This window comes from Sprattus sprattus, assembly GCF_963457725.1.
Source record: "Sprattus sprattus genome assembly, chromosome: 16".
NCBI lineage: Eukaryota > Metazoa > Chordata > Actinopteri > Clupeiformes > Clupeidae > Sprattus > Sprattus sprattus.
Window position 1 is genome coordinate 18,040,104 of NC_137914.1, and position 21,809 is coordinate 18,061,912.

Sequence of the window (21,809 nt, forward strand, 5' to 3'; positions counted from 1 at the left end):
TTGTGTGAGGGGGAAGCGCTGCATCGGCCAGCCTCTGCTTCCTCCCAATGAAACACCTGTTCCTCAGTAGACCTTGGCTCCTGCCGTGAGCCTGCCGATAGGCTCAGGGGTGCACTCACACAGGGAGCCCATCCAAACGGTACCACCACACGACAGCCAGAAGTGCAGTGGGCCGTGAACACACGCGGAAGGGGGGGGGGGGGGGGGGGGAAACCGAGAAAGGAAAAAAAAAATGAATGGGTAGGAATTTGAAAAATGTTCAAAAGTCAACAGAGCCCCTCAGTGCTCAACTAAACGGATTCTTTGGGTTTCATTGTAACTTACAATGTTACACATCACAATCAGGCTTTGCAAACACAAGCCAAGGCAGACGTTCAGTTGCCCAGTGGAACATTCTGCTTAATATTTACCCAAAAGCAGAAGTGGGAGGTAGAGTGAAAAAGAAAGGAAAGAGTGAGTAAAGAAGAAAAGAAAAAAAAAAAAAAAAAAAAAGTGCTTTATGACCTGGGTCTGACTTGATGTAGGGGGTGTCCTTTTCAAAGGAGCTTTATTCTTTCATGGTGGGGTGCAGACAATGCTGGGGTGGAGCTGGGGTTTCAGGGGTGAACTGAGAGGTCAAACCAAAGAGGTAATGGATCACAAGAGGTAAGGAATCGCCTCACAAAACGTGTCCTGCGCCACACCTAGACAGCCAGACAATAACTGAAAGCCCAGCCTTCATGTTTCAGTCCCGGTGTACCTCGGTGGCAATAAACGGAAGACAAATGAGAAAGAGAGAGGAGAGTGAATGAATGAATCAAAAAAATAAAACAGAGACACCACAACGAGTTCACAAAGTCACAGTGTCCAGTAATGCTGCACTATCTCTAGTGCTTTGAAGTTTCTTTTAAACCAGACAGTTTTAAATGAAACATATATGACTGGGCGAATAAATTCAGCATGACCTTCAAAACCGGCCTCTTAGTGCTGCCTGGTGCTTTTGAAGCGCATAGCTGAGACCGGGCTCCTATACTCATAGCTCTTGAGTGATTCCATTAGGGGAGGCTGCTGGCGGGCTGGGGTGCGCTTATTGCTAACTTGGACACATCCCCAGTTTTCTCTCTTCGCCCTCTCTCCCACTCTGCGTTTCAGCAGTCAACTGCCCTTGTCAGCTGCGGGCATCTCATTACTTAAGTGCCAAATCCTCTGCGAAGCGAGCAAGCGAGCAGGTTCCACTTAGCTGGCAGATCCACACTTGCATGTTAATGTGTGGTGATTCGAAACTGGGCATCACTGCTCAGATCCTTGGGTACGTCATGGAACAAGGGAGTATGTGGAATCTTTATGCATATGGAAATGTGTATGTCTGTTTAGGGTTAACTAGTTTTTATTTCATGGGCACTTACAGAAATCATATTATCCCTCCCTCTGGGGTGCAGCCAGGATCCTGGAAGCGGCTGTTTTTGTTGTGGCAATGTTCTTTTCGTCCCACCGATGTCACTGTAATCTAATTATAGGAAACTGATAAGGGCACTGGCATCGGTGTCACTGTCATGGCAGCCTTTAGAGAGAGGCCCCTGAAAGACTGCTTTTCATGTCGCAGTGAGAGCTGAGGGAATGCTGCAGGCCAATTTGTCAAGCTGTGACGGTGGATGGATCCGCACTCGGTAAATGGCCTCTTCTCACAGCCCACTCATCCCTGGGTCGGGACTGCAGGCTTGTCTTTGTGTACGTACCTGCAGCTTTGACTCACAGAATGCATAGATCAGCTGCTCTGAAGATCCCCCTGGATAAAAGTATGAGGCGATTTCAAAGAAGCCTCTTGGCTCGCTCTTGCTCACGAACTCAGCCCCCCCCCCTCACCTCACCTCTCCCATTCTCTCTCTTTCTCTTTGTGTAATACCTTAAACTCTATCTCTTGACATTTTTAAGAGAAATAAAGAAGTACTATGCGGCATGAGTCAGCAAAAAAAAAAAATCCCACCCTAAATCCCTGCCATCATTCAGAGTGTACCACATATCCGAGAAGGTCTAAAAATCCAACAGGCTGATTCATTCTTAAAGAGCTCCGGTACAGAACCACCCAGACCTCTGCTGCTGCTGCCGCTGCTGCTGCACTCCAGGACTAACTGAGAGAAAATGAGCATCATCAGGGAAGATTACACTTAATGTGGTCTAGATGAAGCACCTTTACACGCCAACGTGTCCATTAGGGAAAAAGCCAACGACCGAACGAGGGAAGAAAAAGGGAAAAAAAAACACCTCTGGCTAGAAGTTAAAAAGGCCTAATACGCCCCATCACCCAATCCCTCCCCACCCCCACCCCCAGCCCCTGAAGTAAAAGGGGGAGGGGTGTCGCTTAATTTGGGGCCTTTGTCCCCCGCTGGCCTGGCAGGGAGCCTCGTGAGAAAACACGGCTGGAGGTGATATTCAGCGCAAGGAAGGAATAAACAGCAGAAGATGTTTATGGGACTGCAGACTCCACATAACACCTCTCAGTCCTGGCGTAACAGGTGTCAAGCAGACACACTGGCGTGCCTTGGAATAACAGCCTACTGTTCACACTGAGCTCTCAAGAATATAACTAATACAGACAATCACGATTAAACGGCCTACGAGACCAGAGAGTAATTCTACCACTGCATCACGGTGGTTAGCTGTGAGAGAAAGAAGAAGCCGCATCGCGCAACGCGACACCACTTGGACCCATCACTAGGGGCAGCTGCAATAACAATACGATGCAATAAAAGCTAGAAAAATAGTGGCTAGATATTGGCTTTGGCACCGCTGATTTCAACCCAAATCCACCCAGAAAATGAATTTAAGCATTACAACCACGCCGTCTATCTCTGGAGAGCTGAGCAAATTCTCCACAGTATAGCAAACTGCTGAGTGAATGAAGACTTGGATGTAGTTTTCGGTTGGTTAGTCACCGGGCTGCCAAGTTTACCGGGGACCTCTCAAAAGGCTCATTGTGCTCTTGCTGTCGTTTGGCCAAATTTCACCTTGGGATCAATTTTGCTGCACTGTAAATAAAAAAACACTGCTTTCGATGCACCCAACCTTGCTGCAAGCTCAGGTTACGTCGTTGCAAGGAGCACGCTGGGCAACTGGTGCAGAGCGGAGGGAGGTACTCTTGAATCTATCTTAAGGAATGAGTTCACACTGTCACCACAGAGCCTGTGAGACTGCCTAGCCCTGGCTAAACCCCCCTACATTAGAGAAAAATAAACACACAATCCAGGGGACATTTGGGACGGTGCATTAATGACATTCCCAGATGATGCCGAGCCCACAGTTGCAGAGAGAAGCCAAATAGCACAGCCTGTGGAGGAAGGCAATGGGCTGGGAGATCTGAGATATTCTCTCACTCTCACTCTCCCTTTCTCTCTCTCTCTCTCTCTCTTTCTCTCTCAAATACACACTCTCTCTCTCTCTCTCTCTCTCTCTCTCTCTCAAATACACACTCTCTCTCTCTCTCTCATTTTTTCTTTCCTCCCTCTTTGTTCTATCCTGAGCTTGTGCCCATGCCAAACATTGAGCAACTGTGCACCCCCTCCCCTTACATCAAAGGCCTCGGCTGTTTATGCATGGAGGCATTTACAACCTCTCTCACTCTGTGTACTAGTCTCGCTGGCCTTCACCTGCCAAACATCCCAGACATTCTCAACAAGAGAAAAGGGGCAGGTGGGGCAGAGAGCGGCACAAATAACTATCCATGGAATGATTGCGTTAATGTGGTGAAAGGCGGCCATATAATATAACAACGCTTTCTCTCAAAAGCCTCCTTTGTGATTTCAGTGGTCAGATAGCCGTTCCGTTTGAACTTTGTCTCCAAGCAGAGCCGCAGACTGCCAAATCGCTTATGTGATTATTCTAAACTCGGTTCAAAGGCACTGACTTGCAGAACAATGGAATAATTATGCCAAAAAAATAAGTGTATTAAGATTCAAAATGGGTGTATTGGGGACGGGTGTATTACCCCATACAAACCATATGGTTTATTATTTACCTAAAAGCTGTTGTTTTTTGCCAATCATAACATTTGTATCTATTCTCAGGGATGGAAAGGAATGATTCAAATTTGACTGACTACAATTTCCAGTGTAATAACTCCAGTCCATTTAGGAGGAAATCCCCATGAAAAATCAGCAGGCATGTAGCCTTCTGCCTCTGTGTGTGTGTGTGTGTGTGTGTGTGTGTGTGTGTGTGTGTGTGTGTGTGTGTGTATGTGTGTGTGTGTGTGTGTGAGTGTGTGTGTAGAGCGAGAAAAGCTGTCCTCTTCAATACACTATTATCTCCATTGGATTTGGCAGCCCCTCCTGGAAGACACATGTTCCAGCTCTGGGTCTTCAGAGATGTCTTCTGAGTCCAACTGACCCCATTACTGTAAGGAGCACTGGCAGCCAAAGAGGAGGCTTCTGATGCCTTGCTTCCGGACACACAAAATGGACTATTTAGCATGTCTGTGCGCACAACTGCGTGCGGTGTGTGTGTGTGTGTGTGTGTGTGTGTTTGTGTGTGTGTGTGTGTGTGTGTGTGTTGAAATATCTGTCCCCAAACACAAAAATCTCCACAAGTTTTGAGGAGAGGAGTGAGAACTTTGTCTCAGTATCCCACAGGCCCCTCTCTTCTCCGGCCAAGCTTGGACTGGCGAGTAGTCGAGGCGCGTTCGGGGGCGAGTATTCGTGGCTCGGAGAACAGGAACGGATTGTGCTCCTGGCCCTCTCGCCGGCCTCGGACCGCTCTTTACGCTTTGATGAGCAGGCCCCGCAACAATGCAGCAATTCTTCAGAGCCACCCCGGTCCCTCTCCTTAATCCCCCCCACCCCCAACCCTTCTCCTCTGCTGAACTTGAGGCTGCCATGTGCGTGTGGGGGGAAGGGGAGGTGAAGCCTTCACTAATCTACCCTTTCTCCCCTCTCTGCGCTGTCACCGCTGGCTCACCCCAGTGAGCAAGACCCCCTCCGCAAAGGGCCTAGGTGTGCCTGTCACGGCCATTGTCCAGACATCAGCTCAGCAGAGGGACAAATGGGGGAGGGGGGGACTGCCCTTCGTGAAGAGGTCAAGGAGAGGCGGAGTGAGGAGCGTCATTTCGTCTCTTCAACTTTCCTTGAGTTTCTTTGCTGAGGGTCTCTCTTGGTAATCACCTCCGAGAGGAAATCAAGCAGACTGTTGGATTCAGTTTGGGATAATGACACTCAGGGAGGCAGGCAGTGGAGAGCCGGGGACGCTGTGAAAGCTCTCTGGGGCCGGGAGCGGGATGGCGACTGCAGGCATCTGCCATTTCAACATTTCAATTCTTGCTATTTCACAGGACGGAGAGTGCTAGATGAAAAGGGAACGCTCGCTCTCAGGGGAGCTCCGCTTATTGCAGGAGTCACTCCGCGCTGGTGGCTGGAAGAAACATTCATGAGTCTCCACACCCCTGGCGTGTTCTATTCCCCTCGGCTGGGACAGAAAATAGGATCTTATCACATCTTCTCCAAATCGGTTTTTTCTTTTTCTATTAAACAACAGTGGGGAGTGAAGCCCCCATGGTAGGACAATACAAGAGCCTTCAAGCGAATAAACAAGGAAAATATCCACACACATCACATACATGTGGGAGGGGGGTGGGCTCTTTTCAGATTCATCAGCGCAGGGGGCAGTAGAGGAAAATATTTTGTGTGGGCTAGATATGATTTCAGGTCCTCCATGTGAGCTGACAGAGGGAGTAAAGCAAGCAAATCGAAAACACAACACCTGCCTGAAGGACTGCGAGCAATCCGGCGAATCTAAACCACTCGCTCGAGGTGTGGAACGTCTCGGGGTGTCAGCAGGCTTCTCCCCTGCATTCGGCAAGGGTGTCTGGTAGATATAGTCTCTTTTTCCTGGGGTGGGGGTGGGGGGGGGTAGTGGTGAGGGGTGTAAAAAAAAAATAGCCTATTTTGGACGGCTCATTTTTCATTTGAATAAGAGCCTGAAGGGAAACAGATGGAGGGGGAGAACAGGACAGCGGAGCCCTGAATGGAGCATTTGAGTGGCAGGCGGAGACCGGGCGGGCGCCGGGGAGTTCATTATGTGTGTGTGTGTCTGTGTGTGGGCACCGAGGGTGAGGGGCCCGTCCTGCTACTGCTGATATGAAGTCTGGGCCCTTTTAGTCTGGGGCTACTGTAGAGGGGAGCTCTCTGCTCGACACCGGGTCAATTATTCTTTTATTTCCCAAGAAGAGCCATCTGTAAAGAGGGTATCTCAAAAACCCAAGAGTGAAGAGGAGACTGGAGGAGGGAGTGGGATGGAAAAAAGGAAGCGAGATACATAAGAGAGGGAGGGAAGGGTAGAGGAGACAGGCTGAGAGGAGAAGAAAGGAGGACTAACTTGAACTTCACTCCATTGTCTCCATGTAAATACGCCCTGATCAAGATTCCACCAGCATTCTGCCAGTGAGCTCGATCTACACAGACAGAGCAAGAGCTAAACAGAGTGAAAGAGAGAAGAGGAGAGGCAGAGACAAAGAGAGAGAGAGAGAGACCAGCAGAGATCTACACAGAGACCAAGAGAGCCTCTGTAACACAAAGAAACATACATACATCTACTACACAACACAAAAGCTGCAATTTGCACATTACAACAAGTTCGGTCCTGCGCACCGGCATAGCCCAGCCAAGCATCAGACAATAAACTGTTTGAGATGCTAAGCATTGACAACTATCAATATTTCAACTGCGTCTTTGTGCCAAATCACAAAGCAAATCACTTTCATGCTGACATGCGGCAATAGCCAAAGGTAAGGAGAGGAAGAAGGGCTTTGATGATCAGAGAAATCTTTGATGACTAAAGAGGCTTGATGTGGAGCTTAACTCCACTGCTTTAGGAAAGGGGCTTCATGACTCTCCTTGCCTCTTCCCCTTCACCAAGGGCTGGGCTCCGGGGCTAAGGTCCTGAGAACTGAATGGTTGGTCCTGCTCAGCCACCCCTCCCCCCTAGCCCAAGCAGGGTCAACCTGCAGTCCCCCAGCCAGGTCATCTGTCTCACATTGTAAACCAGAAGCCAAGCACATTCCTCCTGCCACCCTCCGAACAAAAAATAAAAGCAAAAGAAGCCTGAAGAATAGAATGAAGACAACAACGGACCGAGCGAGGAGAGAGAGAGGAAGAAAGACAGAGAAAGAATAGGGAGGCAGGGAGAAACACAGATGGTAGGGTCTGAGGATTCCCCCAAAAGTGCTTGTTTGGCATATAGCAAGTTTGTAGCATTGTGCATATAGAACTGTTGCAGTTTAGCAACTCAACACTCCCATATAATATACAGGACTGAGCTCAGGCAGCTGTCAAGTGGTCATGTCCCAACATGCTTCGCTGTGTCACGACACCATGGAAAGCAGCTAGACATTTAAAATAATCCATCAAAGCACAACAAAGCTTTTTTCCAGAAAGAATAAACACACGAAAAAGCCCTTTTGACTTCCTAATTAAGCCATGTTTCCACTGAACCTGCCCAAGCTGCTCTATTCAACCCTGGCTAAATCAAACATTGCATAACCGCCAAAGACTGGGGCACAGAGATGGTAGTCAGGAAGGGCTTGTTCCCCCTCCACTCTGCCGAACTTGCCATTTTGGGAAATGGGAGTTTAGGACAAGGGAGCGCGCACGCACCTGCCTCCGACCTGACCCTGTGGGGATCTGCCCCAGGTGGGTTCGCAAGGGCAGATCGACCTAATCTGGCGTGGAGAAGGCATGACTGATTTACCGAGCTGTCGGATATACGAGCAGATAAGGTGAGCCTGCACCTACCCAACCCGGGCGCAATAGCGACAGGGAGGAACTGAGGAATGGCGGGGGGGGATTCCACAGGAATTTTGAAAGGATTCCCGTACATCCCTGGATTAGAGGGCAGTGGCGTGTAAGGTCCAGTCCCACTAACTTCACAGAGGTGCGGAGAGTGCATTGCGGGGAAGCTTTGCCTCAATATTAGCAATGCCTCCATGGCGAAAGCTCTTAGTCGAACTGACTCGGCTAGACTCTGTTATTGGGAGTCGTCTTGCATGGATGGGAGTCAGGAAAAAATGTCCTTCAAAAATCAGACAGTGGTTTTATGTAAAAGGTCAACCAAACGGCAGTGCCATATTCGCTCAACAAATATTTGGAAAATGCCAGGGGAAAAGATACGGGATGACATTTTTCTACAATCGAGTCAGACCTATTTGCTTGTGTTGGAACTTGTCCCTTGTTGCAGGGCAACATTTCAGCAATACATTTTTTTCCCTCCTCACTCTTCCTGTGAGGTTTAAGTAAGTCCTGAATTACACTGCCTGAGGTGAATAAGAAATGAGTCATGAGAGCTCAAACTTTTTTTTACGTCAAGCTCTCTCGCTTCTCCACTCAGTCTCCTCCAACTCCACCACAAGTTCACAAAGTTCACACAGTTTTAAGGTTTGACTGCTTCTCCAAGAAAGTCACTAATCAGACTTAGAACATCACTTCAGCTGTGTAGTAAGAGCCCAATCACTCAATGATTCTTTACTCTAAATAAAGAAGCTGAAACAGCCATCCTAGGCTGAATGCAGTAAGCCAAGAGCACTGTCTCTTTATTTCCCAGGGCCACTGACTTAAGATGCAGTGCCCACCGCGGGTCTGCCAGGCTCCTGGCAGTGCTCTTTGATGCCAGCCATCCCTTCAGGCGAATGGCTCTGGGGCTCTCCTTGTCCCAGTTAAGGCACTGGGAGCCTGCCTGCCTGCAGCTGAAATCTGAATCAGCCTTACCTGTGTCGGCCCTTGCCTCACAGCGAAACCAGCGAGGAACAGCAAGGGAGCTACGCGGGAGACAATAACAGGCTTTGTCTATCTTTAATTGTTCAAGTCCACTTCTGTCTACAACAACAAATATGAGTGTGTCTGCGAGAATTCATAAACAATGACATGACAGTCTGAGCCCTATCCTCTTGTGCTCTTCCATTCCCCCTGATGATGAGATGAAGGGAGGCTCCATATTGAAGGGGGGGAGGGGGCTGCTTCCTGCACAGCTGGACAGACGTAGTACACGTGACGTAGGCTAAGAAAACACAGGCAGCCGGGAGGCGAGGTGGGATGCAGACGTCACAGAGGACTCAAGGATCTTGAAACGAGAGAGGATGGCCTAACATCTCCCTGGCTGCCCCCGCAATGACTTAATGACTTCATCCCTGCATGGATAATAAAATACATAAGCACGTAGATAGAGAAGGCAGGGCGAGGGTGTGTGAGAGAGAGACAGTGTGAGAGAGCAAGGTGGCCTTGTCCTCTAGTTCTAATCTCTTTCTCCACTGCCCCTGATTTCACCTAAGGGCTGTGGAGCCACTTAGACAGCAGGTCATCGCAACACCATCGCAAAACATCTTAACAAATGCACTAGGGTTGGGGGAAATGATTGTTGCATCAATGCATCGTGATGCCACTGTTAAAGGTTTAATGAAATTAAATAATACTGCATGCATAAGGAATTTAAACAGCTCATTCCAACCCATTTCACTGCAGTTGTAATGATGGATGAAAAGTTGATTGACAGATAACACTGATTGCCAGTGTTATCTGTCAATCAACTTTTCATCCATCATTACAACTGCAGTACACCTGCAATAGGCTACTGTAGGCTACAAGTAATATTACATGTTCTTTAGGGTCTTGTGACGCTAGCCAAGAACAGTCAATGTAAAGAAAGCCTTCGACTGCCTTCCACCATGGAAATCAGTGATTTAAAACATACAACGTATTGAATTCATACTACAGGCACACAATCCACTCAGGATGCAGCCAGGTACAGTTACATGTTAGTTGCATCATATTTGAAACGCATTTTACCGCGACTGTTTAATCGCCACATCAATGAATGAACACATAGCTTTAATCTGCTACGTAGCTTAATATCAGTAGCCTACTTGCTACCCCTTCCTGCAGTGTCCTATAAGCCAAATACAATCCACAGTTCTTTCAATAGTTTTTAAATGTATTTACCCCAGATCAGCCCACATGTGAATTTCTGTTCATACTACCTTGATATTTCACCTTATAAATTGTTTTTATATATTTTTGTTATAAAGGGCAGTAACCGTATTATCCTGAAGGCCTAATCAAAGTTGTATTTACAATGCAGTAGGTTATAACATATTCAGTATTTAGACATTGGCCTACAGCTGGGTAATCTTCTATGTTTTTTATGTAATGTGAGTGTTTCTCATTTTTACCAACAACTGTTTCATAAAAACATTTAAAGGGAAAATAGAGTTTGTATTTATAAAAAACATGCAGGACAAGATTAATCGTGATGCATCGGGAATCATTACCCTTTGAATCGTAATCATGATCAAAACAAATCAAATCATAAGGCTCTAAAAAAACACACATACCATAATCACAATCTGTTATATTCACTCTGCTAGTCAATAGTAGCTTGAATTATACTTCAGTGCTTAAATCAAATAAAGTTGCGTTTGTGTGGGAAATGGCATTCTGAAACACTTTCAAATGAAGTGTTTATGTAAGTGTTCAAAGACACTAAAAGGTATTTCTGAAGAGACGAACAATACACTAGTAGAGCCAAACTTGCGTGTAACCATACAAGTAACTGACCACACCTCCCCTGCTTCAGATGCATAATCAGAGGGACAACGATGGCCTTCCTGGCCACTATAGTGCGAAATGACAGATCTCTGGTATCAAGCGCACAACTCCATTCACGGGTCTGTGTATACAGAAAACATAAGGGTTGTGTGTATCTGTGTGACCCAATTGTGTGTGAGTGTGAAGGACAGAAAAAGAAAGACAGACAGAGACACAGGGGATTAAGAAAGGAGATAGCAAGAGATAATGAGAGTGATTATCAGTGCATATGGGTGCTGTAAAAATCAACCCTCTCATGTGAAAGACTACACAGAGATGTCCTTGCAGTTCATCCATATATATAAAAACTATGCCTATGTGTTTTCTGTGTATGTGTAAGTGTATCTGTGTGCTTTTTGATTGGGGGGAGGGGTGTCATAGCGATAGGTGTCATTGCTAGCTATCTCCATTTGCCTCTGAAAGCCATTTCTTCCTTGCCATTGTTAACTAAAACAACAGGATCACTGGCTGCCTTCATTCGAGCCGGGCAGATCTCACGGCTCAAGGGCCAGAGGCAAACCTCTCGGAGAGGAGAGGAGTGGCACATTCCTCTGCAGCACAGGAGCCCTCTGCCAACCCTCTGGAGCAGCGACCAGGGACAACCTCGGCAGCCCGCTTCCTCATTTGACAGGACACCTCCAAACACCCCTCTGTTAAACCTTACACACTCTTCTTTCTATAAACCAGCTCGAGCCTAATGCCAAGGGCCACAGATTTGGGCCTAGAGAGGCAGGCAAACCCAACATTATGGATTACAGCTTAATTCTAAAGGCCATGCCCAAGTATAATACCAGGCCTGTCAGAAGCCTTAATTGAGAAACTCAAGGAGGAGGGGAAAAAATCTAGGTCAGTCCTCTTTTGTGCTTCACTGGGACTTGGTGGTGCACCTGGTGGTTATTACACTGGCAGGTTTACTGCCCTGGATTCCTCCATAATTACAGGTATATGGAGCAGCCTGACTACATGGCACACACACACACACACACACACACACACACACACACACACAGACACAGCGAAGGGAGTGTGGGAAAGAAGCGGAGGAGAGCGTCTTAACCTTTCTGAGCCAGCCCCAGCTGGATCAAACGCAGAGCTCCTCTGCCGAGAGCAGTGGCCATGCAGCCCACGCCGCAGAAGAGAGGGGAGGGAGGAGGCCTTCCACGCAGAGGTCACAAGGGTCGCTCCCTGTGCCGTGGTCACAGGGAGTGTGGCGGAAGCGACAGAGACAAGACAGATGAAGGAGAGAGGGGAAGAGTGCGGGAAGGGTCCGGATCTTTCCATGAGCTTCTCTTGAGGACTCGGGAGTGTGGGGAGTGGGGGGGGGTGGGGGGTCAGGGAGCACCCCACTGTGTGCAAACAGCAGCATCAACATCCTGGAGATACAGGCGAGTCTGGAGAAGCTCACAGTGGGCTGACAAGAGGCTCAGCCAACCGCCACACATGGTCCAGTGCATTCCACATCTGCCGGGGAAGAGGCAGGGAGCACACCGGCCCTCATGGTGGCAGTCATCTCGCCATCATCAGGACAGCATGGCAGCAGCCAATCTCTATTTCAGACACTACACAGCGCCTGAACTAAGGGCAGGTGGAGCTTTGGAGACGCCATGCTTTTTTCTAAGTGCAAGAGTTCACTAAGGGCATGAACTGACTCACTCACTCACTCACTCACAGATACACAAGAAACTAGAACCATACACAGCAGGCCCTCTTTAAATATTTATCAAGAGCAAGCGCACACGCCTCAGCGCTGTGACTTAATCTCTAAAGGCATTCTTTCCGTTTCCATACCTCAGCATGAGAAGAATGAATGAAACCTGAATGACTTCATTACCATGACTTCTTCTTCTCCCTTTTTTCCTGCTCTCTTTTGCACCCTCGGTAGTCGTTTACTGCCGCAGCCTGCCGAGATGCCCACATAGACTCTCAGCTCCCCACACCGGGGTCTTGTTAACTGAGCAAACAGAGTCAAAATGCATTGTATATCCCTGAATGAACTTTTGACCAGAGGCCAGTTTGTTTTATGAGATACGTCCAGCCCAGCCCCTTGTGCAACCACCCCATTTCTCACAATCTCTTTTTTTCCCCTCCTTGCAATGTTTTCGCTGTCAAAAAAGAGCAGACATTCATTTTCATTGTGCTTTGCCATGTTTGTTTTCTTCATAAACAGATGCGCTTACTGAACTGAGAAATAGTCTGGGCGTGTGAAGGTATTCATTATTTTTGACAAGATTGTATCACACATCCCCCACATAGCCTAAGCATTACACACATACACACACAGACAGACACACACACACACACACACACACACAGACACAGACACACAAACACTGGTCCGGTCTGTCAACAGGCAACCGCAACCTCAGATCACTTAGAGGACACACCGTCACTCACGTAAAAGGAAGCGGTTCTCATCCATGACGGCCCGCTGCCTTTCATCTGTCTGACAGAACCTTCCCAGACAGTTCCCAAATGCCTCCCCCCACTGCCATTTAATTACAGTCCTGCTTTCTATGGCACTCAAGCAAAACACCAACTTCCCTGGTCCCTGACACAAACTCAACGCCCAACTGCAAAACAACTATCGCACTCCCTCGTCCTTTAGAGACACACCAGTGGCAGTCAGACTTCCAATTCATTCTTCGGATTGTCTTATGTAATTGGAAATTGAAGCACGTGCTTTTATCTGTGTTATATCTCACTCGTTCTAGGGAACTCTCTGACTAATCCAAAGGATATTACTCACAGGGCCGGCCGATGACTATCGGCATAGATGTGACCAAACCCTGATTCACAGATTTAGCACTCTCCCACTGAGTGGCTAGAGCCAGAACCGGTGACCTTGGGACTGGCACGGCTGGTGATTAGCCACACTGACCACGACAGCTGTGCACCCTTTCACGCTAGATCCGGGCTGGAATGTTGTCACGGATCTCAAGGAACGCGTATCCCACAAAGCCCAGCGCTTTCGTCTCCGCTCGCCCCTTTGTGTCTGGAATCCGAGAGGTTTTCCAGTTCACTGCTCGTTCAAGCCCTGGGAGCACGGTGGCCAAATCTGTATTTCCTCTCTAAAAGCAGAGCTTAATCATGTCTTTGAAAGCATCTCACACCTCTCTCTGTCTCCCTCCCTCTTTTTCTGTCTTTCTTTTTCTGTCTTTCGTTTCAGCGGCAGCTGAATTCAAGGCTCTGCGCATAGCCTGATGCATAAAGCCTGACACAGGTACAGTGCAGAGGTTGGGTATTTCCCAGGAAGTCAGGCTTAAGCAGCAAAGCACACATAAAGTCCTCAAGAAGTTAACTCTCTCATTACTCAGCTCATGACTAAACCCCTGGACATGTGCCTTTCATGACCAACAAGTCTCCTTCTCCCACTGGTGGTTTACTGGAAAGGAGCAGCATAACCAACTTGTGTAATGAGACGTCCCTCAATTGTAATGGTTATAAATAGAGATGTGATCAATCCATTATCGTACATAACAACTAGTTCAAGTTTCTTGCTGCAAAGTAAAGCCATGACCATCATCCAAGAGTAGCCCTTCTCACAAGGGGCTGGATCAGACACATTAGCAGAGGATTTTGGCCAAGTAATGCAACTTCCCCAAGAGCAGCAGTGGACATGCTGATTTAGGGACAGCTCAGGGCATGTGTGAAGTGAAAGTGAAAGGTTAAGGCAAGGGCTCTTTGCTCTTTGTCCCTCTTAGTCATGGCTTTGTCATTCAGAACTTCAACGGCATTCCAAACAGGTGTCCCGCATTCAGCTTTTTTAATTAAAAATCCCCCCCCCCCCCAAAAAAATAATAAATCCTGAGACTAGGTAGGTAGCTGGCACGCAGGTACACTTCTCGGTCTCTTTCCTCACTCTGCCTCCCAAATTCCAATCATCTCCTCTCCACCGACCCCTCTTTCTCCTCTGCCTCTGAATCTCCTTGCCAGTGCCCTGCTCTCTCCTGTTCCCCCACCCCACTCCACCCCAAGTACTTCAACCGCCGCCACCATCCTCACAAAACCCTCTTGAGAGATGCCCAGGTCTGAGGGTTTGCCAGTGGGGATTACTGGTCCCCCCCGCAGCTCCTCTCACAAAGAGGCATTTGTGCGTGACTAGATGTAATACCGACACGAATCCCACGGGCACATTCAAAAGTATGAGTGGAGCAACAGGAGTGTTTCTGGACTGTTGCTGGTTGTTATGAAAACTGTCCTCCCCTCTCACCGGCACACGTAAAAACACTACGGATATATGAGTACTGTAAAAAAAAAAAATATATATATATATAGGAGAGTAGTTTTTTTTTTCCGTTAATCTGTTCTCTCTGTCCGACCAGAACACCCATATGCCACGAGGTCTAAAGAGTGTTAAAGAAAACAAAGAAGACGGATATCGAGACGACAAAGAAGAAGACAAATCTGCTGACATGTGGTCATAGCGTTGTGAGTTTTGCATCCACGTTATGCGTATGACTTATGAGCTAATGCATGAAGCCTCACTGTTTCGTTCAAGTGAGCAATTTTGGACATCCTATGAAATGCATTCTGAAATCCCCAGGCCAGATGCTATATCAGGTAAGACAAATATATTCAATAACCCTCTATGTCTGTGAGAAGTCCCCATTGAAATAATTCTCAGGCATACTCTATTCAGAAATCAAGGGGAAACCAGGAAACATGAAGGAGAGGAAACCCGGTTCCTGGCCATTACGCCTTATCTATTAATCATTACCTTCTCAGTCAGGAACCACAGCCAAGCCTGGCTATCGTGTGTTTGTGTGTGTGTGTATGTGTGTGTGTGTGTGTGTGTGTGTGTATGTGTGTGTGTGTGTGTGTGTGTGGGTGGGTGTCTGACTGACTCTCTGCATGTGTATACCGTGTGTGTGTGTGTGTGTGTGCCTGTGTGTGTCTATGCAGAGTGAAATCACAGGCCTGAGAGGCCTCCTCTTTGCACAAACAGTTGGAACAAAGCCGGGTGCTCCCAGAGGCCTGGGCCCTGTGTGGAGCCCCGCCGAGGGACACCCTTGGCTCCAACACGCAGAGCATTCCACAGAACAGCCTGCGTGCTCATCATTACCCCCAGACCACCTGCTGACAGCCCGGGAACCCCAGCGCCCTCCACTAAGCTAATGGCCTCTGACACTACAGGCAGAACCTGAGTCGGGGCCCCATCCCTCACACACAGGCGAGCGAGAGACAGAGAGAGAGAGAGAGAGAGAGAGAGAGAGAGAAAGAGAGAGAGAGAGGGAAAGATGGGGCAGAAGAGAGAGAGGGACAGAGAGATCTCACAACATGCCAGTGAAGTGTGCACATGGATGTCGAACAGTAAAATAAAACCACCTTTGTTGGGCTGCTGTGACGGAACGGGATGGGATGACTGCTGGCACTAAGTGGAGTCCAAACAAAAGCAGCTGATGAACAGACTGGGTGCGATAGCATCTACCCACACGCTCAACGCCTCTCCATCAAGGCACGGGCTTCCTTTCTCTCTCTCTCTCTCTCTATCTCTCTCTCTCTCTCTCTCTCTCTCTCACACACACACACACACACACACACACACACACACACACACACATACACATACACATACACATACACATTCATTCCCCCTTCCCCTCTTTCTCTACCCCTATTTTCCCTGTTACTGGCATGCATAAACATCTACATTAGAATTCATTACCACAGGAACAAAAGCTTGTAGTGACAATACATGAGCCAGATTATTATCCACTTGGCCCATTTTCATTGCAACTGCAGTACAGTTCCTGTCAGAGGATATTTTCCCCAATACTAATATTAAAATCCCCTTGTTCAACAGATGTCTCTGATCCACAACCTGAAATATAATCTGACAATAGTGTGGTTGATTCTGTTGAGTGTTAGGGACACAGTTTATACGTGCAAACATGGCCACCAACAAAAGGAATGGCGCAACAAGTCTTCACTTGCCAACTTTGCCAAATAAGTAAACATTTGGTTTGACTTGATGTTGAAATCCACGTCTCTTTCAGGTGGATCTATTCATTTCTCCTTTCATTGATTTATTGTGCCCCTGTGTGCCTTGACAGTCAAAACAGACAGAGCAAACAACAGGTAACTGATGGACAACCAACTGGCTTATTTTGGGAAGGAGGTGAAAATGAGGACACTTTTCACTGAGCGTATTTACTGAGGGCCCAAGTAAATAGGCCCTGGGGCCACAGCACTTTAGGAGATGAAAGCATTAGCTAAGTGATTGCACGTAAAGATCTGAGTGGCCTGTGGCACTCCATGCTGCTGGAGGAGAGTGAGAATGCGATGCCTGGAGGTGTCTCTTCTGAGACTTGGCCACACTCTCCAGGCACAAAGTGCCAAGCAAAACATCCTCAGCATTCCAGCCCACACCTGTATCAGGAATTTTCTCTCTCCTCTTTCTCTCTCTCTCTCTCTCTCTCTCTCTCTCTCTCTCTCACAGACACACACTCCTCTTTTTCTCCTCATCTCTACACCCCTCCCAATCTCATCATTAGTGGTGACAAAGAAAACACAAAGCTCTTTTTTTCTGCCTCTTGACAAATACTTTGACAGCGCTGCTCCTGACCTTTCCAAAGAATCCCTGAAATTTTCCTTGCTATCTAACTGTCAGAGGTGAGGAGAGAGAAGAGGATACATTGTTCTCTCCGACAGGTACAGTCTTGTTCTTCCTGCACTATCCACCATAGACTGTCTATCTCATTCATGTCGTCTGTACAAGACCTGGATACAGCCCAAAACCCGTTTTTTTTTTAAATGCCACGAAGGCAAGAAGATTATTCTTTATAGAGTGATGCATAGCCTGATTATGGCATGACACCTCATTCACGATCAAGTAAATGAACAGTAGTAGATAGATAGATGGATATTTTATTTATCCTGAGGGAAATTTAGGACATCCTATTATGAACCTGATAAAAAAGCAGAGATTTTCCACGGGGCCAAATCTACAGATATGGTAATCCCATAATGTGTTCATCTGATACATTGTGATACTTTTGTTACTATTTTAACTCTTTACATTTTAACTTTTACATAATGTATTGTGTGCTGGAGACAGATCTGAAGTTGACGACAGTGAAAAAAGAGTGCAATTCATTGAGCAGGGTATGTTATCCTAGGTGATGACAACAGCATTTGTTTCCAGGGGCATAGCACTTAGCCTTTTATACGCTCCTGTGAAATATGGCACTCCGCTAAATTGCTTCTTAAACGAACCACTTCAAATTAAAGCAAACCTCAACAAGGGTGCATGCACTAGGCAGTATTCGGCCGAGCCAAGAAAGTCTTCACTCCAAAGCACAAGAAAAGAAAAACAGAGGATAACGTAAAGACTAGCCAAAGACCGTTTCGTGCCTGGACAGACAAGCAGAGGAATTTTTATGTTTGTGCCAAATTCTACTAAACATTGCAAACGAGCTGGGGCCATTTGAATCACCTCCCGAGCGGAGAAGGAAAGAATGGACCAGTGCTGAGCAGGGGCCCTGGGCAGCTTTGATTGGTCCACTGTCTCACAGTACGAGAGAGCTCCATGCTCTAAATTTTGTCTGTCTCTGGTCTTCCATGCTGGCTTACAGTATGTGTGGTAGACCCGCACTTTGAATGGCTGCCAGCATTGTTAAGAGCAAGCAAGGACTGGGCTGCAGCGTGCTCAGTCTGGCTGGCACAATGGCTCAGAATCAGTCCTGCACACAGCAGATGTTATGGCATATCTGCGAGTGGTGTGACTGCTACAGTGTCCCTCCTCCCTTCAAAGCTGGGCAGAGCACATGCATCAATGCCCCAACGTTTAAGTTTTGTGATGTTCTTTTTTTTCTTTTTCTTATTTTTTTGTTGTTACTGTGAAATACTTTTGGGAATCTGGGGCTGCAGCTGGTTTAAATAGATTGCTTGTCCTATCCCACCCAACCTCAGGAAGCCACTCGCAAAACTATTTTTAAGATGGCATATTTCTGTGGAGTGGGGACCAGCCTAATTTATTCATTCTGTCTTAATGTCCATTTCCTTCTGCTCCCTGTCTGCTTCTGCAGGCCAGCGTGGATAAATTTAGAAGCGTACTGGCTGGGCCTTTTTTACTGCGCTAACACTTTGCCTGTTAAAAGGTGAGAACAAGTGGCAAATGTGGCAGAGTGTGGGAGACTCTGATAGCAGTAAAAGGCTCAAAGCTGGAGGTTATGTGTTAAGATTTTAGGAGCTCTCCTCTTGACTTCATAAAACCATACCCCTCAGGGGGCTGACACCCTCCTAAGTCGGTCACTCTGCCTGGAGACCATAGCTGGAACACCATACTACCGTAAGCCAGCGAATCAGTATCTACCTTCTCTAAGACACACAACCATTCTAATAGTAGTCATACTGTGGTTATAGCAGTAATGGCTCAAGTCACAACAACCCCTGTCAAAGTTATTCTGTTATATCCAAAAACACCAAATGGCCTTGTCACAATCCTGGTATCACATAAATTATACAAGATGAGTACAAACACTGATGATTTCTGTAGGTTTCTCTGCGATATGAGGCAGACCTAGACACAGACTTAGATTCATTGTATCCTTAGCGTGTGTGCGTTTGTGAATAACTCCTCTAGGCCAGAAGTGGTCTGTAGTGAGCTGTGAGCTCTTGATTTAATTTTGTGCCAGTCACTGCGTGACCAAAGAGAAGAATGCTATCATGACGTGAGATCCGCCGAATATCACATACCTTCCACGTGGTTCTCCACTTCCTCCAGGTTGCGCAGTGTTATCCGCATCAGACTGGAGTTCAGCATCAACTCATTTTTGTGGGAAGGCCACATGCTCTCAGGTGCCAGGTTGACGAAGAAAATGCGGGTGTCGCCCGTGGAGACCCGGTTGTCACAGATGATAGGGTCCCCGAAGCCACCAATCATCACCTTGTTGCCACCATCCAGCAGGATCTCCCCATTGACCATTGGTTTGCCTTTCAGGTAACGCCAGACCCTCACCTTGGCAAGGCAGTCAAGAGGAGAGAAGATGGAGGAAAGACGGTTGGGAGGATTTGTTTAACATTTTTTGACATAATAGGCCTATTCTATGTCATGCCCCTTGAAATCACTGAGTCAAGTTTAACTGCTGAAGGGGAAACAAAAACATGCACATAAACAGATACATACATAGTTTGAGCTTAGGAACTGTGCACAGCTTATGAATATGTGCACTCAGTGATTAGGTGTACATTCAAACAGTAACCTTGCCCTTTTATAATGTTGCCTAAATCTGATGCAGTGCGACTGGAACAAAGCTGTGAGACAGATTACTAATGCCTAAACAGAACGAAACCGGGCGTGACAGTCTGGAAAGAGAACACAATATAAAAAATATATAGTTTCTCGGTGTTGGCTTTGATTGCTTTTGAGGGTCTAGATCGTGACACATGACGGTGTTCAAGTCTAACCGATTTATTGACAATTTAGTGCGTCACTTCCTATTTCTGGTGTGGTTGGCAACAAGTGCAAGTATCTCCGAGATTTTCAATTTCTTGTGTTCAGGATACGCATTGGCAATGCTTATACCAACATTATAATAGAATGATTTCATACAGCGGGAAGTTACACTGCATTTTGGCTACACTGAGAATATGTAGTTTTAATTCTGCCACATTTATTCAATCAAGTAACTGGATATCGGTAATTGAGAGGAAACACAATCCCCAAACTAGGTTACATTCTCAACTGTGCTTTAGTCGCTTGGAGTCAGTTCGACCTAGCTACATGCCATGTCTTGAACTAAAACCTCAGTCATTAACTTGAGTTGAAGCAAGTGGATCATGATGTCAGCTTATTTTGGATGTTTCCAGTGGGCTAATACTGGAAACCTTTGTCGGTATTGTATGAAACGCGGTCCTGATTGTATAGATGTAACCTGCTATAGCGCAATTTATATTTGCGATGCACAGCAATACCAAACTAATAAACAGCATAAGCGTGAAATGTTATCTTAACACAATCATCGAACTAATTTGACAGGTGTCCATTTCCCTCTGACAGGTGAATTTGGTGAAGTCGATAAACCACTGTAATGACTACCACGGCTTCAGTTGGTTGATTAGGCTGCATGCGAAAACATAGCAATGTGCTTCATCACTTCATCATGAATGTGAACTTTGCAACCCCGGCTTCTAATAGTTATTTATTGTGTGCACTGAATACGGAAATGACCCATCCAACTGCCCGACTGTCGCCACTCTTACCTTGCAAGAATACGTATTGTGCACCGGGTCCATGTTCATTATTTCTTCCACAGTCCCAGTTAAAACTATGTTTGCCTCTTCTTCTCGGTTCTGAAGCTCTTTTTCCAGACAACTTCCATGACAACGCTGAGACAAAACAGCAACAATAAGGATTGTCCACCCATACAAGTGTATAGTCTGTCTCCGTTGTGTGCCCATGATCACAAAAACGGATCACTAACTTGTGGCAAAATCTCTCGACTGTAGCAGTTAAATAACAAAGCAATGATCCGGCTTTGAGGTGAGGTTTACTTTCTTCCAACTTCCCTGCAGTCCGTAAAATTAATGCTGTTGCGTCTAAACCTCATGCGCCTGGTGCGCAAGCTACTTCGCGGTAAGCCGGTGGGGAAAGAAGAAAGGAGCAGGATTCTTTCCCAAGGAATGCGCTACACCACCACTCACCCCCTCTCACACTCCACTCTTTCAGAGGGACGCTGCTGATTTGCATGCCATCTGAATTGCTGATAAGACCAGACGGGGGTAGAGGGTGCGTAGACCAACTCCCCAAACTGGTGTAAAACGCCACCCTTTGGAGAAATAGCGCCTTCGACGCACTGAGGAAATTGCTGACTCCTGCGGGCAAGAGGGAGTTGTGGTGTCTCAGACAAGAATGAAGGGCAATGTCAGAATTGCCGGGTTCATGATGTGCATGGATGGTTTGTTTTGCCCTAAACGGATTTATTTTAGTATGTAGGATTTGCCTGTAAGAATGACGACTGCTCCAAAACTATAATTTCACCGGAACAGCCTAAAATAATAAAGATGTCGCCCATTTAAGGATTCTAATGTTCGAAATCCATAAACGCTTCCATGTGTGTGTGTGTGTGTGTGTTGTTTTTTTTTTTTTTTTTTTTTTGCAGATCCCTGTCCAAAACAGACAGTGCGTAAATTTCCACTTTTTAAAAGCTGTAATTTCACTAACCATTCATCTATTCTTGGAAAATGACAGGGTTGGCTATGCACAGTCCGACA

General features: G+C 46.8%; 1 protein-coding gene across 1 annotated transcript in view; it reads right to left on the minus strand.

Moving 5' to 3' along the window:
- Nucleotides 1-20,996, minus strand: part of agrn (agrin) — a gene marked incomplete at its 5' end in the record, with an annotated part of 200,835 nt that extends 179,839 nt beyond the window's left edge. The window contains 2 exon segments of the mRNA XM_080853360.1: nucleotides 19,293-19,554; nucleotides 20,799-20,996. Coding sequence (XP_080709486.1) covers nucleotides 19,293-19,554; nucleotides 20,799-20,996 — 460 coding nt within the window.
- Between the last annotated feature and the right edge of the window lie 813 nt (nucleotides 20,997-21,809).